This window comes from Phragmites australis, chromosome 1 (assembly GCF_958298935.1).
Source record: "Phragmites australis chromosome 1, lpPhrAust1.1, whole genome shotgun sequence".
NCBI classification, from domain to species: Eukaryota; Viridiplantae; Streptophyta; class Magnoliopsida; order Poales; family Poaceae; genus Phragmites; species Phragmites australis.
Window position 1 is genome coordinate 50,277,293 of NC_084921.1, and position 15,529 is coordinate 50,292,821.

The 15,529-nt window shown below is 46.5% G+C and overlaps 1 protein-coding gene across 1 annotated transcript; it reads right to left on the reverse strand.

The window, feature by feature from the left end:
• Positions 1-12,299: 12,299 nt before the first annotated feature.
• LOC133890568 (dof zinc finger protein DOF3.4-like) lies at positions 12,300-13,732 on the reverse strand. Its single transcript, XM_062331004.1, has one exon. It carries the CDS (start codon positions 13,488-13,490, stop codon positions 12,522-12,524), a length of 969 nt encoding a protein of 322 aa, XP_062186988.1. The 5' UTR covers positions 13,491-13,732; the 3' UTR covers positions 12,300-12,521.
• Between the last annotated feature and the right edge of the window lie 1,797 nt (positions 13,733-15,529).

Here is a 15,529-nt window from a genome sequence, read left to right on the forward strand (position 1 = left end):
ATAATCATGCTTCTTAAGCATTTCGTAAATATGTGTAATTTTGAATTAGAACGTTAGAGCAATTCGTTTTGAGTCAATCGGATGAGAGAAAGAAATTCGAAAGAGTGAGGAAGTCTGGAGACTCCGGAGCAATGCGGAGACTCCGAAGAAATGCGAAGACTCTGTAGCAGTTGAAATGGGTTTCTCTCTAACATGTGGGGCCCACATGAGCTAGCCAACCACTCCCCACCCTTTTCCCCCACGTGCAGCAGGCCCTCCCCTCACTCCTCCAGTGCTCCTCCCACTGGCCAAGCAAAAGGGGCAGCTCCCCTCTGCCTCTCTCTCAAGCACTCTCTCATTCTCCCTCAAAATCCCACCTCAAGAGAAGGAATCGAGGTGCGCATGTGGTGTATACGCGATCACTAGCTCGTAAGCTATCCATCCCTCTGATTCATTTTTGTTTTCCCGAAGGATTCAAGCTGATTTTGACGTCTTTTGGTGTTTATGGTTGAAGCACAAGAAGCACTGGTGTTCTTCCTCTTCCTGAGCTTTCTTCCTTCAACTGACAGTCCCCAAGCTTGGCAAAGCATCTTGGGTGAGTCCCCTAGGCATCCATGGTAAGAATCCCTGTTTTGGTTGGATAGAATTCAAATTTGGAGTTAGGGTTGTGAAGTTCATGAGTTTTCGAGGTTTTGGATTAAATTAAAGGATTTGGGGAGATTTGAGTTAGGAATCGTATTGCTAGGTTGATGAGTGAATTCTAGACTCTCTAAACTATCTCAAACATGTCTGCTTTTGGATTGGAGAAGCTCGCAAATTAAATTGGCCATTTTCCCCTGTAAAGAACAGGTGTTCTGAAAAGTTCAGAGACTCCGCAAAAATTCATGGATACTCTGCAAAAATGTGGAGTCTACGCAGAAATTCGAGAGGCTCCGTAGTCACTGTTCATCAGGCGATGTGAGGTTTGCAAAATTCATAATAAATTCTCTGTAGCTCCAAAAATTAAGAAACTAATTTTGTTGGTTCCATAATAACCTACTCTACCTATTAAATATATCCCCATGTGTTAATTAATTAATTAATGTTTTGGGATAAATTAGTTAGTTTAAGGCTTTATTAATTTACCGTTAATTCTTTACAAGTCTAATTTCTAAAATTGGTGAATCTAATTTTGCTTGTCTTCTTATGACTTGTTCTAGGAAAAATGTTTATGCATTATAAAACATACTTTTCATAACTTTTCTTCATATGCATATAGTGGCATACATTGTTGTACTTCATTCATGCTCATCATTGCACACGTTCTTGTTTAGTGAACGAAGAACCGGCGCGTGACCCGACCGTGGTTGAAGGCGATGCTAACCTTCCTGAGTTCTGTGAATGTTGTGCGAGGAGTATAAGGCGGTTACCTAAGTAGCAAGGCAAGCATCTAAGTATATTGCACCATTTGAATTAATTGTGGAGTTTAAATTGATAAATTATGCTTTATGTATGTTAGCATGTTTAGTGAGTCAATATCGAGTCGATGTGGGTAGAACCTATATTGATGCATGATCTCTACCTTGACTTATTGATGAATCCGTATCCTTGTAACCTGGGCTTCATAAAATGTTGTTAATATAAAAGTGATACGAGATGCTTAGCAATGCATATGACCGGTAGAAGTCGAGTAGTGGACTGTTCCATCGCTCGTGAGCTATAGGTTTACTTATGGTTCATACTACAAATATTGATGATGGTTGGATGAGTGGTGAGGATGAGACGAGATGTGGGCGGTGTTAGGGGTATCATCTGTCTTGGAGGAGGTTCCCGGGGTAGTTCGGGGAGGGAGCCCAGATACCGTAGACCGTTTTGCATCAGTTAAGCACCAACTGTTGGTCGTCGTTGGCTTAATCACTTACTGTGCTCACAACATCTTGATCTAATGGTAAGGTAAGCCGAATACCTCTGTAGCTGTGATCATTTGAGCCTGAACATCGATAGTGTGAGCGGATAGGCTTGTAGAGGTATCTAGTTTGCTCCGGGAGTAGTTTTGGATACCTCTGCGCCGAGCGATACATGTATCAAATGGTTGAGACTTATTGTAAAAGGTTTTCACGAGTACCCCTTGTGTGCACTTTAGCGGGTGGCACAAGCCAAATGGTCCTCATGCTCACACATATGTCTAGGTGGCTTAAGCATATTAAATGTACTTAACCTTATGGTCGTTTCCTCGCTAATAGCTTAATGCATGATTCTTAGAGTCGGGTTATTTATATGTACCATATATGGATTAAGTCTTGCGAGTTCTTTCATACTCAGTTGCTCTACAGGTTTTGCAGGTGAGTAAGAGGTGGTGTTTGGCTACTTCACGTCTATCGAGGGTGGTGGCGAGCTTGAGTAGTGCATCCTGCTCAGTTGGCGTGCTTTTGTGATGTAGCCTAAGGACTTATGGCTCTATCCTACTTTTGTTGTACAACTTTTAGTCTTCTATTGCTTAAGGACTTATGGCTCTATCCTACTTTTGCTGTACAACTTTTAGTCTTCTATTGCTTAGTTTCTTTTGCTGGCTAGGAGTTGAGCATGTTTTAGTCTCCTCTTAGCTCCCTTTTGCTGTAAATTCTAATAACTTGTTGCATGCTTAAAAACTGTAATATAATGTTAATTATTTTCTCTTTCTTAAGATTTGTTGTGATGTATATGTTGGAAAGGCATGTGTTCTGATCTTGGGCACAAAACACGTGCCGAGACTACCAGGCGGGACTACCGGGGTGATATTCTGGTTAATCATCAAGGTTGTGATTATGAATAATGATCCTCCTGGTGATTAGTTAGAATATTATCTGGACGGTTCTTCACAGTATGCCATGAAAGCTTGGTTTAATGAAGTAGCCTAAAAATGCTTAGGACGTAGGTTAGCAAATGTGTCAACCCACTAAAGTATCCTTTCATGCTAATATAATATGTAAAAACTAGCTATACTATGCCCTAAGTACAATGCGTTCTTGGTTGATTCACATAAGTCGTTTGTGTTTGCATTATGTTATTCCTTATCATCATGTTATTGTTAATCATGTTGCATTGGCGCATCCCGATAGAGGCTACTATCCGGGGCTCAACCGGTGCGAGGTAGGGGCCCCAGTGCGTCCCATAAGGCGATGGTATGGGAAGTGAATACGTTGGCAACAACGTATGAAACGTCCCATAAGGCCAACGGTGCAGAACATCCGTCTGGGTCGTGTACCGGTCGATGGAGGGAGCTCCATCAACCTTCCCTTCGCTGATGCGCTGGACACCCTGCAGATTCCAAGGTGCGCGTTGAAACCCTCTCCTCACTTCTTCGGAATCACCCCTAAATCCTAAGCAAAACCATTAGGGCGAATCGAGTTGCCTGTCACCTTTCGCTCACCGAGTAACTTCAGGACCAAAAGGGTCCTATTCGATATGGCAGACTTTAGGACCATGGTGAAATACCACAGCTGCGACCCCAACTTCAACCTCGAGATCATCTGGGAGAGGATCACGACAGCAGGTCCCACAGGAGTGGAGAGGCTGGTAGAGGAGTACCAGGGGCTGGCAGATTACGTGGGGTCCATCTTTTGGGTGGTGACCATCGAGGAAGCTGTTGAAGAGAAGTAAACCTCGAACTGTAATTTGGGCATGTATTTTGTATGAATGAAGCTTTCAACTTCTCTGATGAGCTTGTGTCGCTGTTATAGTTGTAGGGTCCCTAAACTGACCGAAAAACCTGCCCGCTCTGAGCCTCCGACCACACCTGTAGACAGTGTGGTCAGTGACGTCTAAGCAACCTGCCTGCTCTAAGCCCCCTTCCATGTTTCCTCATAACTCCGCCGACCAGCGCAGTCGGGAAGCAGTGGTTGAGTGCAAGCTTGGGTTCACGGATGAGTAAGAGATCTTGCAGAGTGACCTCTGAGGTGTGTCGGTCTTACCAACACTCAATCATGTATAGTCTTAGGCTAGCCAAGTGAGGCTCAACCAGCTAACCCCTGTGAGGTTCGCAACCTATTTGCTTGGTCAGCTTGTTAGGAGGAGTTGCTCACGGTGCGGAGAGACTTGGAGAAGATGATTAGAGAGAGTGACTAGCAACGAGAATACATCAACAACCACATCAATCGGGCTTTTACACCCTTCGACTCACTATTGTGGTCTGCCGGTATTCAGGTTCATCCAACTCCAGGAGAAACTATGACTGGTCACATCGACTGGTTTTTAGCAGCCTCCGAGGAGACCGGTGATCTTGAGTGGAGGCTTCATGAAACTATCAACGACTACCTTTTCGAGGTCAGAGTCACCAGCATCTGTCTTTCCCTTGCCTGCACCTTGACCATATCCCGGACCTGGACCTTGCTTCAATAGCTGTTGCCGGCTTTGGCAAGATTCAGAGGACCACGGAGGAGCTGGAGCTATTGAAGACTCATTTTTGTGCGCATCTTGCTCCCTCCTTTGAACTTTCCGGTTTGACTCGCTGAGGGGTATATTCGGATCCTAGGGATACTGAATGAAAATGTAAGAAACAGCCCCTGGGCAATACCCTAGCAGTTATTTTGTAATGTAAGGACCTGTTTTTTATGTAAACTTTCCCTGTGTTCAAGTGACGAGTAGGTTCTGGATGCCTGTTACAACTAGGGGGACCAAGGCTTCTGTATCGCTCGCTAGTTAGGTTTGTGGTGCCTAAGACAACCCTTGGCACGATAAGCCCTTCGGTTGCGACCAACACTCGACTCAAGTTTGGACTTGTGGCTTCAAGGTTGTTACCCCCGGGCGCCCATATCCTTGAAACTGCGTGAGTGGCAACTTGAATCCCCACTCAACGGTTTGGTATTCACAAAAAAATTAACAATAAAAGTAACTAGAAATACGAGAAAATAGGGAAAAACGACTCACAATCCGTCGAGCTCTTGAATCTAAAACACTCACAATCTGTTAGGAGACCTGGGAAAACAAAGAGTCTGGTTATTGAATTGGAAAAACTTACAAGCCCTTATTCCACGCTCATCCCAGAAGATCATGCAAAATTAAAAGCATGTACTCGTGCTCATAAGTCAGTGGTCCAGGAAGGGTGAGTGACCACACTGGACCCAAGCCCGCATTTGAAATGGTCGGAGGTGCCCCTTACCTTGTCAGACCGACCACCCCACGAGTGGCAAGTGAACTGGTTGCTACCCTATTATGGTTGAACCAACCATTCAGAACATTCAACTGGGTCGCGTGCTAATCGATGGAGGGAGCTCCATCAACCTTCTCTTTGTTGATGCGCTGGACGCCCTGCATATCCCAAGGAGTGCGTTGAAACCGTCTCCCCCCTTCTTTCGGAGTACCTTATGCTATTTTGCTACGTCCCTCATAAGGACAACTTCCTAGCCGATGAGCTGACCCGTCTAGCTTCTTATCGTGAACCTGTCCCAATTGGAATCTTTGAAGAAAGACTCACATGACCATCCACTTCGGTCTTGGGCCAAGGTGAAGGGGATGCTCCGCCTAAAAATGGAGAACCAGAGGCAACACCTTTCAAGGTAACGCTTCCTTCGGTACCATCGACCTCGGGTGGCCATGATGTGGTCGCCCTGCTTAATTCGGGTACGACCTGAATGGATTAGATCTCATACCACCTTCAGAATCGAGCAAACCCTGATGATGATGCGTCAATAGAAAAGGTTTCGCAATAAGCCCACAGATACTCTCTGATAGAGGGACGTCTTTACCGCCGGGGGAGCAATGACTTAATATTAAAATCCATCACTCGGGAAGAGAGGAGTATAGTGCTCTCTGATATTCACGGAGGCATATGTGGGGTAGCCACGTTTTGTACCGAGCTCTGGTCGGAAGAACGTTCCCGCAATGATTTTATTAGCCCATTGCCCTCATGGATGCTTACGAGCTGATGAAACAGTGCAAGTCATGTCAGTACCATGACCGACATACCAACCTACCAACCCAAGCACTGCAAACTATATCACTCTCTTGGCCATTTGCTGTCTAGGGGCTCGATATTGTGGGACCGTTCCCTAAGGCCTCGAGCGGTTTTGAATTTCTATTCGTGGCAATTAACAAATTCACCAAGTGGATAGAGATCGTGCCCGTCAAGAAGATCACTTCTGAAGCAGCGATTAAGTTCATACGGTGACTAGTAGTGCAGTTTAGTAGATCAAATCACATAATTATGGATAATGGGACTCAGTTTTCCAGTAGTGCTTTATAGGACTACTGCGAAGAGATCGGGACTAAAGTTTACTATGCATCGGTGGCACTCACAGAGCAACGATCAAGTTGAAAGGGCTAATGGGATGATACTGCTAGAGATCAAAACACGTATCTTTGATCTGCTCAAAAGTTATTCAAGACGTTGGGTGGACGATCTACCCACATTACTCTAGTTGCTGCGAATGACTCCCTATGGCCGAAACCCATTTCTTCCTTGTTTTTGGCGCAGAAGCAATGCTTCCATCCGAGATCGCCTTTCAATCGCCCCGAGTGGCCAACTACTCGGACGATGACCAGGTGGCGCGACAAGAGGATGAGGTAAATTAGATCGAAGAGTTCTATGAACGTACTCTAATTCGAGCTGCCCGGTATCAACAAAGCCTCAGATGCTATCACAATCGCAAGGTGCAGGAGTGGAGACTGGTTGTAGGTGACCTCGATATTAGGCAAATTCAGAATAAGGCCGGTTGAAATAAATTCCCCTCAAGTGGGGAGGGCCCTACAGAGTGGTTGATGTCACTTGACCTGATACGGTCAAGCTAGCCATGGAGGACAGCTGTGAATTACACAACTCCTGGAACATCACCCTGCTAGGCAAGTTCTATGTATAGAGTTGCTCAGAGATGGGCCTGCTTTTCTATTTTGTAGAACTTTCCAAATGGGCGTGGAATATAACTTGTTTGTTTTTTAAAGTTCAAAAGACCAGACTCTATTTTGCAGGATTTCACGACCAACAATGGACCCCCGCCATATTGGCTCTCCGACCACAACACGTGGCAATGCTCGACGGCCACTATGGGACCTGGCGACTAGGAAGTTAAAACGGCTAGATAGCCGAAGGTTCATAAACGGTGTGAGATTGCTGCTCACGCAATGTCAAAGGTACAAATAGCTCACGACAATGGCCACAAGGCCACAAGTCCCCACTTGGGTCGGGCGCTAGTCGCCGTCGAGGGACTTGTCGTACTAAGGCCCGTCCCACGCTTCGAAAGCCTAACTAGCAAGCAGGGCGAACCGGTCAGAGCCTACTCTCTGCGACAGCATAGGGAAAACAGTCTGAACACTTCAAGCAGTGGTTAGGATCGGACGGTCCAAAACCCACAGGGCTCCCGAGTGATCTTCTAGCCATCGGCGATGCCATCAGAATGGGCCAGAACATTTTTCATTCATGGTAAAGATTGGTTACAAGCGGCCGATTACATTCGACCGGGCTAACTATCATATTACATGCTTATTCTTTCCCTCTCGACTCAAGTGGATAAAGCAAGGTTGATGGAAAGGTTCCGCCTAACTCCTGCATATCATGAAGATCCACCACCTCCAAGAATTCCGAAGTATGTGGACATCTACTTACCCTTGAACGATTCAAGGAATCTCTTATACTCTTCCTTAGGGCGGCAGCTGGTCATCCCGGGAATTGGACGATGGCCTGCATACGGTCCAGAGAGGGTGGCCAGCGTGAAGACCCTGCTGGAGCTACTGACCGGCGCCAGTGGACTTAGCTGACCCTCCTTCTGCGCCTCCTCTGCCTTCTCCTCTCCGTCTGTCTCCTCCTCCAGAAAGTCCTAGTCGATCTCCCCCTCATCGTCGAAGATGTCGATAATCTCGACCGGGGCAACTGCATGGGCTGGAGATCGGGCGAGAGCGACAAGGGAGACCCTCTCTGTAACGAGGGAAGCACGGCAGCAGCCAGCTCCAACCCCGCTGGAAGGACTTAGAGATTGTCTGCCCTCGAGGGTACCACAGCAAGCGGAGCTGGTGTCAAAGGTGACTCGGCTCTTGCCAAATCCTCCAAGATCATCAACCTTCTCGGAATGGGGGGAGGACATGATGATCCACAAGAAGAATTGCTTTATCGCCTTGCAAAAATTTTGGTGGATGGCCGGTTGGCTGAACTCGTGCTTTTATAGCCCGACCAGCCATTGATTCACGCCTGGGGTGAAGGGTGGAACTACCGTGGGGGATGTCCCTGATCCTATCATTTACTACCTTGGGGGCCTTATGGCTGCTCAAAGATTTATATGCGGTGGCATGAGCGGGCCGGTGGGGTGGGATGAGCGGTGGTGCCGCGAGTGAGATGGATGACGCGATTGGGAGGGAAGGGCACGGGGAAGTGGTGGGGGCTGGTGCACGGGGAGAGGAAGAGGGGCGGTGTAATTGAAGAGGCGAAGGCGACCTACAAGAGGGACGACCTACCACGAGAGGCCGGCGACGGTGATAGGGGAGCACAAACGGAGGGGCGGCGGTGTGGATGTCGAGGAGGGTGAACAAGGGATCGGGAAGGGCCTGGATGCAAACATCACAAGGGAGGATCCAGTGGCTAGATTTCGTCTGCGGGGAGATCGTATGGCTGAAATTTTGAGGATGAGGTGGTGTGGTCCACAAGCGGCAAACGTGACGGCATTTAGATTGTAATAAAGATGCATCATGTGATGCAAAGGCAAGATACTTTATTCTATTATCTAAAAAGTATTTCACCCATTTAATCACATGCATATTCTTTTATCGGAGGATTGCCAAGCTCCTCCAGTCACCGAGGATCGATCTCCTCTTAACAGTTGTTCTAGTCCGTGAATGTATACACATTTAAGGCCTACTCGATTCCCTCGTAATCATACGGAATTCTTATGTTCCAATTTTTTATAATATTGGATAAGAATTTCCAGCCTCTGCATAGGACATAAGAAGATTATATTGCCATTGATGCCAGTTGACCAGCATATATAACTCGAGGAAGAAATGCATAGTACTCGATCGATCCATTGAGACAAATATCGAGCTCAACAATCATGAATCAGCACTGCAGTAGATGGTAATTTTTTGCAGTTCTGTTTACTGAAAGGACAGTGAACTTCTCCTCCCATGTGGGCGATCTCACTCTCATCCTCGCTGAACCACAGGCTCTCACGCGCAAATGAAGATAGGATCATTTGTTTACGGCGATCGAGTACAATTTGATGGTGCAGGAGAGCCAAGCCAAAGCTAGTAGGAGATGAGACGGAGAGATTTCTTGCACCGATGATATGATTGCCACGAGTATTGCTTTATTGCTTCTTGGATCATGGGCCAGCGGCTTCTCTGATCTCTCTCGGATGCAAAACCATGTGCATGCGGCCCTAGGCTCCCTGATTTGTGTAGATCAGATGGGAGCTCACAAGGTTGTTCATTACAGTCTCAACTCGGACGAGTAGTGGATGCAAAGCATAAGATGCAAGGGAGGACGCACGTATGCAGAGCTCCCACTCCTACGCGAGCCATCGTGAGGAGGCGTTGACCCTGTAAAATATTCCGCGCACGGGGAGTGCAGTCTGCAGTGTGATCAGCTGCCCTCGATCTGCCTTGGTCAACGAAATTCTTTCTAGTATTCTTCTTCCTCATACCCTTTTTTTTTCCTGCGATCTTTTGTCGATAACTGCAAATGTTTAATTAAAGATTTGTGCATTGTTCTTGGGGAAACATTGCTACCTAGTCTTTTGTTCTGAAAAAGTGGCAGGAGCTATATCATTTATTATAGGAGAAAAGAAGATTACATGAAGACTAAACCGAAGAGTAGCACTCGACGGTGGTCAGCAAGTACATGGGAAGAACAAGTAAAACGCAGTTGTGAAAGAAAAGGAAAAAAAAAACAGAGATAGAGCAGTCGAGAAGCTACAGATAATAAACTAACTTGGTTCCATGATTGTTCTCATCTTAGTCGCGCATCATCCTTTGTAAGATGGGAAATCTGCAACGGTGACAGGCTCTTGTTTTGGAAAAATTGTCGGTTTCTTAATTTTCTTCCAAATATTCCAATAGGTGTAGATAAAAATAGTGGTAACGACCTTTCGATCGGGCTTCGTAATGGACTCCATCATCTCCTCCCACCAATCATGAACTGAGGCATGGTCTCGTTGAAGCATACTTCCGAATTCATGTCTATGTGATCAATTTGCTACATGCTCCCATACCACTCTCGAAAAAACACATTGTAGGCCGAGGTAAACCGCGGATTCTTATGCTTGATCGCACAGGGGACATAATCTGTTATGCGACCAGTTTTTTCTTACAAGATCGTCCGCCATGTTTAGTGTGTGTTGCACGAATACTCAAGTAAAGAACTTACATTTGTTCTCTGTTTTAGCTTTCCAAATATGATTGGCTTTGAACTGATAAAAGAAGCCCTGGAATTGGATTAAATATATAGACTTAGCACTATATGTGTCATTCATCGTCCACCTCCATGAGATACTATCTAGGGTCTCATGTTGTAACACATTCCCTTGGATTTTCATCCAAAGATCAACAAATTCAAGCAGCTGGATGGAAGTTGTGGTCTTTCTTACGGAGCGAATCCATTTACCAATGTGAAGTTCATAGGCTACCTCTCGGTTTTTCCTTGTGGCGATTGAGAAGAGATTTGGGGCTATTTCCTTTGGCATTTGACCCTGCAGCCATCTTAAGTTCCAAAATTTTGCCTTTTGGCTATTGCCAATGGTGATCTCAGTCGAAGCTGCAAATAAGCATCGATCTATGTCATCACAAGGGAGAGCAACCCCCAGCCATGGCCTCTTCGGTTGCTGCCATTCATACCATAGCCAACGTAGTCGAAGTGCTCGTCCAAACATTGTTAATTTTTTCAGGCCAAGGCCACCTAACTTCTTAGGGCGGCAAACTTTCTTCCAATTGACCAAGCAATGACCACATTTCACTTCCTCGGTTCCTTTTCAAAGAAAAGCTCGTCTAATTCTATCTATGCTTTTTATGGCCCATTTATTCATTTGAAAAACTGAGAGATGGTAGATAGGTTGAGATGACAGGACAAAATCAGTTAGTGTGAGTCTACCAGTTCTCGTAAGAAGTTTGCCTTTCCATCCCGGTAGTTTTGTTGCCATCTTGTCGATTAGAGGTTGTATGTCCAATTTGTGCAGCCGTTTTGTGGATAATGGCAACCCCAAAAATTTGCAAGGAAAAACCTTGCATTGGGCAGGGAAGACCTCTAAAATTCCCTCGATGTTAAGGCCGTCACAGCTAATGCGATACACCTCTGTCTTTTCAAGATTTGTAATTAGACCTATGGCCTTACCGAAGATCTCCAAAATGCATTTGATTGTTCGTAAATCATCTCTTGTTGAAGAAATGAAGATAGCAGCATAATCCGCATAAAGGGGAAATCTCAACTTATCACTTCTCTGTAACCATTTAGGCAATGGCAGTTATCCATATGGGAGTATATATGTAGGGTCTGCCAATCAAGATAGTTACTCTTTATCTCTTTTCAAGTAAGAATCACTCTGTCATGGACGGCCCGCAATCGTTTACTAATTCTGAAGAATACAGGTACTCTTTATAGTAACTGTTGCATAGTAGTACACATTATTATGCATATATCACGGCGCACTATAGCTTATCGATCTTTTTTCAATCCGCAGAATTAATTCTATTTGCTGAATGCACGAATGGAACAAGTTAGCTTTTAGTTCAGGCTAGTGCAGTGGTGAATAGAAATTTTACTTGTGAGTCTCCAAAAAACAAAGAAATTTTACTTGTAAAATTGACTAACTGGTAACAAAAGGAAGTGATACAGGCGGATCGATTCTTTTTTTTTTTGCGAAAAAATTGATCCATCTGTATCACTTCTCTGTAACCATTTAGGCAATGGCAGCTACTCCTCTCCTCTGAGTTGATTACACTGCTTTTGTTTGACTAACCATTTCGAACAAGCAGAAGAGGGACAGCGGACACATGCATTGTTGACTACTGGGATGCCAGATGTTATTTGCTTCCGAAGCTAAGCCGTGTACTCTCCTAACTAATATATTGAAGTCCATTCGTACAGTGATATATGATGCTAAGACTCTAAGAGAATCAATATTGCCATGCATACGCTGTGCACCTCCAATTTTCGGTTAAATGATATCAACTCTGTTGCAATAATTTGCTGTTAAGTAGTACAATAAACTTCCTTGCAGATTAATTGCTTTAGCCTTTTAGGTAAGGTGCAGTGAACATTTCAAGCAGTTTCATGCCATTCATTCTTTAGCCAGCAGATTCATGTAGAGATCAAAGACTGTAAATAAACTCTGCACATATGCGTGGTAAAAAGATTGATGCTAGTTACACCATGTAATCAGACACTAGTATTTTCAAGCTTTATTGTATTGTCTCTATCTCACAAGTATACCGAAACCTTAACTCCATTACATGAGTGACTTCTTCCTCCCCTCTCTTCAAAACATACATATCTATATATATAATTTTTCTTCCAAACCAAATTGAATGAAAGAAAAGAGAGAGAAAATGTAACAAACCAATCACAAGAACAACATCAGATTAGCAAAAAGAAGAAGAATTTAATCGTGTAGTTAAGGCATGTAGAGAGCCTCCAATCCTTCGCAATCCACGCTCCAATCATGATCAGACACGCTAATCATGCTCTCATGGAGGCTCAGGGCGTCGTCGGGGAACGAATCCAACGAGTCATACTTGGTATCCTCCAACGTCGACAACCTCGGCACGATCGAACACCACGACGAGAGGTTGCCGACGTCGGTGGGCAACCCTAGCGAGTCGAAGCGGCTCTGATCCATGGCGAAGTTGAGCTCGCCGAGCGCCGCTTGCAGGCTCACGTCAGTGCATAGCATGGTAGTTGCGGTGGCAGTACTAGTCGTACTCGTCGGGTCGGTGCTGCTCACTGGCCCGGACCACTCACCGAACCCGTCGTGGAAAGGATCGAACTGCGCTGGCACCAGAACGCCGGGGCTCAGGTCGCTGGACGCGCTGAACGTGTCAAATGCCTCGTCCAACTGCCCTGCCGACTCCAGCGTCACTGTACCGACGGCGGCGTCGGCCGACGGGTGGTTCAGAAACTTGGCGTACAGCATTGCGAGGTCAATGGTGGACCCGTCTGCCGATGCGGGCATCTCAGGCATCGGCTGACCGGGGTTCGCCGGGTTGCCCACCATGCCTTCCAGGACCAAGTCAGGCCGGACAGGGCCGGGGAACCGGTGACCGAATGCCGCGTCACGGCCGCTCGCGATGGACTCGGCCGCCGACCGCACCGACGACTTGCCCCGTCGGTTCTTCCGGCACCCGCCGCCGACGGGCACGTTCCGGAGGGAACCACCCTTGGTCCAGTACCGGCGGCACCCCTTGCAGAAGTAGCGCGGCTGGCTGAGGCTGTAGTTGTTGTAGTAGCAGAACTTGGTGTTGGGCGAGTCGCAGCGCGGGCAGTTGGGTGCCGCCTCGCCGCCCTGCTTGTACCGCCGGTCCACCAGCAGCGACGGCGGCCGCGGCGTGTACAGCATCATGGCCTCGTGGTGTGAAGACAACATTTTAAACCGCCACGGTGGTCAGAGCTGGAGCTTGGAGAATTCGCCAAGAATGTGGTGATTTGAGATGGATCGGAGGTGAGCAGTGAGCTCAGAGACACGAGAGATTCGATGGAGGTGGAGGGAGTGCGAGAGGGTGAGGAGTTGATGGGGTTTTTATACGGGGTTAGCTAGGGTGGGAGTTTTTCCTGGTAACCAGGAAAGCATCACCCACGTCGTGCATGTGCATGTGAGTTTGCGCTGCATAGATTTGGAACGAGTTGTGGTGTAATAAGAAAATTAGTACGCTTAATTTGTGGGTTAAGAAATTAGGCAGCTCCTAATTAATTACCCCAACAAACTGTGCCTGTGCAGTCCCCTTTAGTGGATACAGTAGTCTTACTATCGCATAATGATGCAACAACCACTGCGCAAGTGACCAAAAGACATTTTCACATTGATCTAAGATGAAGCTTCGTACCAAGCTTGAAGCGATGCCCATTTTACACTCTATCGATGAATTCGCTCACTTGCGATAAAATTCAAGAGAAAAAACACCTATATAAGTTTATATAAACTTCTCCAGAATTTTCCGAGTTCCAAATATATAAATATATATTGAAAAAGAAACTGCTGTGTTGACTTGCCACAATGAACCGGGGGAGCTGGAGAGAGGAACCAAAGTTCCAGCTATTCCTATAGGTGAAAAATATTAAGTCTGTCCTAGGGAGAAGTGCCTTTTAGTTGTGAGATGAGGTGAGATGCATGGCTACGGCGATAGGCGTGGTCGGTGTTGCGGAGCCGTTTGGCCCAAGTGATCGATGGACGGGACACGGCAGAGCGCGTGCATGCACGCACGGCACGGTGGTGTGGTGTGGTGTGGCTGCATGAGCCGTAGCCGGGTAGTACGCGCGGTGGCCCGGGGAGCACGTCGCGGCGCCCCACTGGCGGGCGCGTGAATCTTAGGCCCCTCCTGGAGTGGTGGGGTGCGAGGGAAGCAAATCCCTCGGGATCGCCTACGAGTTTGTTATTGGTTTCGCGTCGCGCCATTCGAGGGAGCCCGTCCATCCTTCGACGGGTACGCTGTGGGGAGCGGGATCCGGTCACACGGTTAAGTCCCGGGGACGCAACTGCATGCGCTGCCCGGCTCGTGTGATTCGGCTGGCGCATGGGGGAGTGTGCCGCGGGTGTCCACTCCCTTCCTTCCACTGCAGCAGCCAACGGGGCACTTCAATACTCGTTAGACTTGCACTGGTCCATTCCAATCCGTCTTCTGATCAGCGCTCTACTGTTTGGTTCACACCGGACACCCATGATGCGTGATGCTTTCATCTTATCACGTAACGAATCGGTGATTTATGGGATATTTGATACTGCTCTACCTACGAGATCCATATTAAATTTAAAATTTATACATTAAAATAAAATGATTTAAAATTTTATTTTGAATTTAAAATAAAAATTAGATGATCCAACTAAATACTCTCAATTCAATTATAACTTTAAATATTATATTTTTAACTAGATTTGATGAGCTCAAAAAAATCTAAAATTATACCTTACATAACCTTAAATAAAATAAGTCATGCAATAGCAACAACTACCCTAAGGAAGATCGAGCACTCCAAACATTAGGTAGAAAGAATGAAAGCAAATATCTATGTGTTTGACAAGAACAATTACGCGTGTTGCCTATCACCTGGCTCCCGGTGATCTGTTGGCGGGGCCAGTCGCATATCGGAGCCTGAATCAATACTATATACTATGCGGGGTGGAATCAGCGAGCATTCAGGGCCTCTGACTCCTGTAGCTACCCTATGATAAGCAGGCCCCGTTTCTCGATGGCAACTTCCGTCCCGCGCTAGAGGATTCCAACCCCTCCCACCATGGACTCCAGCCACCAACGGAAAAATCCCAGCCACCTCCTTCCTTCGTGTTTCTCTCGCGTTTTGGCTCTGTCCGCCACCTCCTTGCTCCTCCACGTTTCCTAACCGGGATTTGCCGACAAACGGAATGAGGTAGGGGCCAGCCGGGATTCCTCGGCCCTTGGCACCACCTCGGAT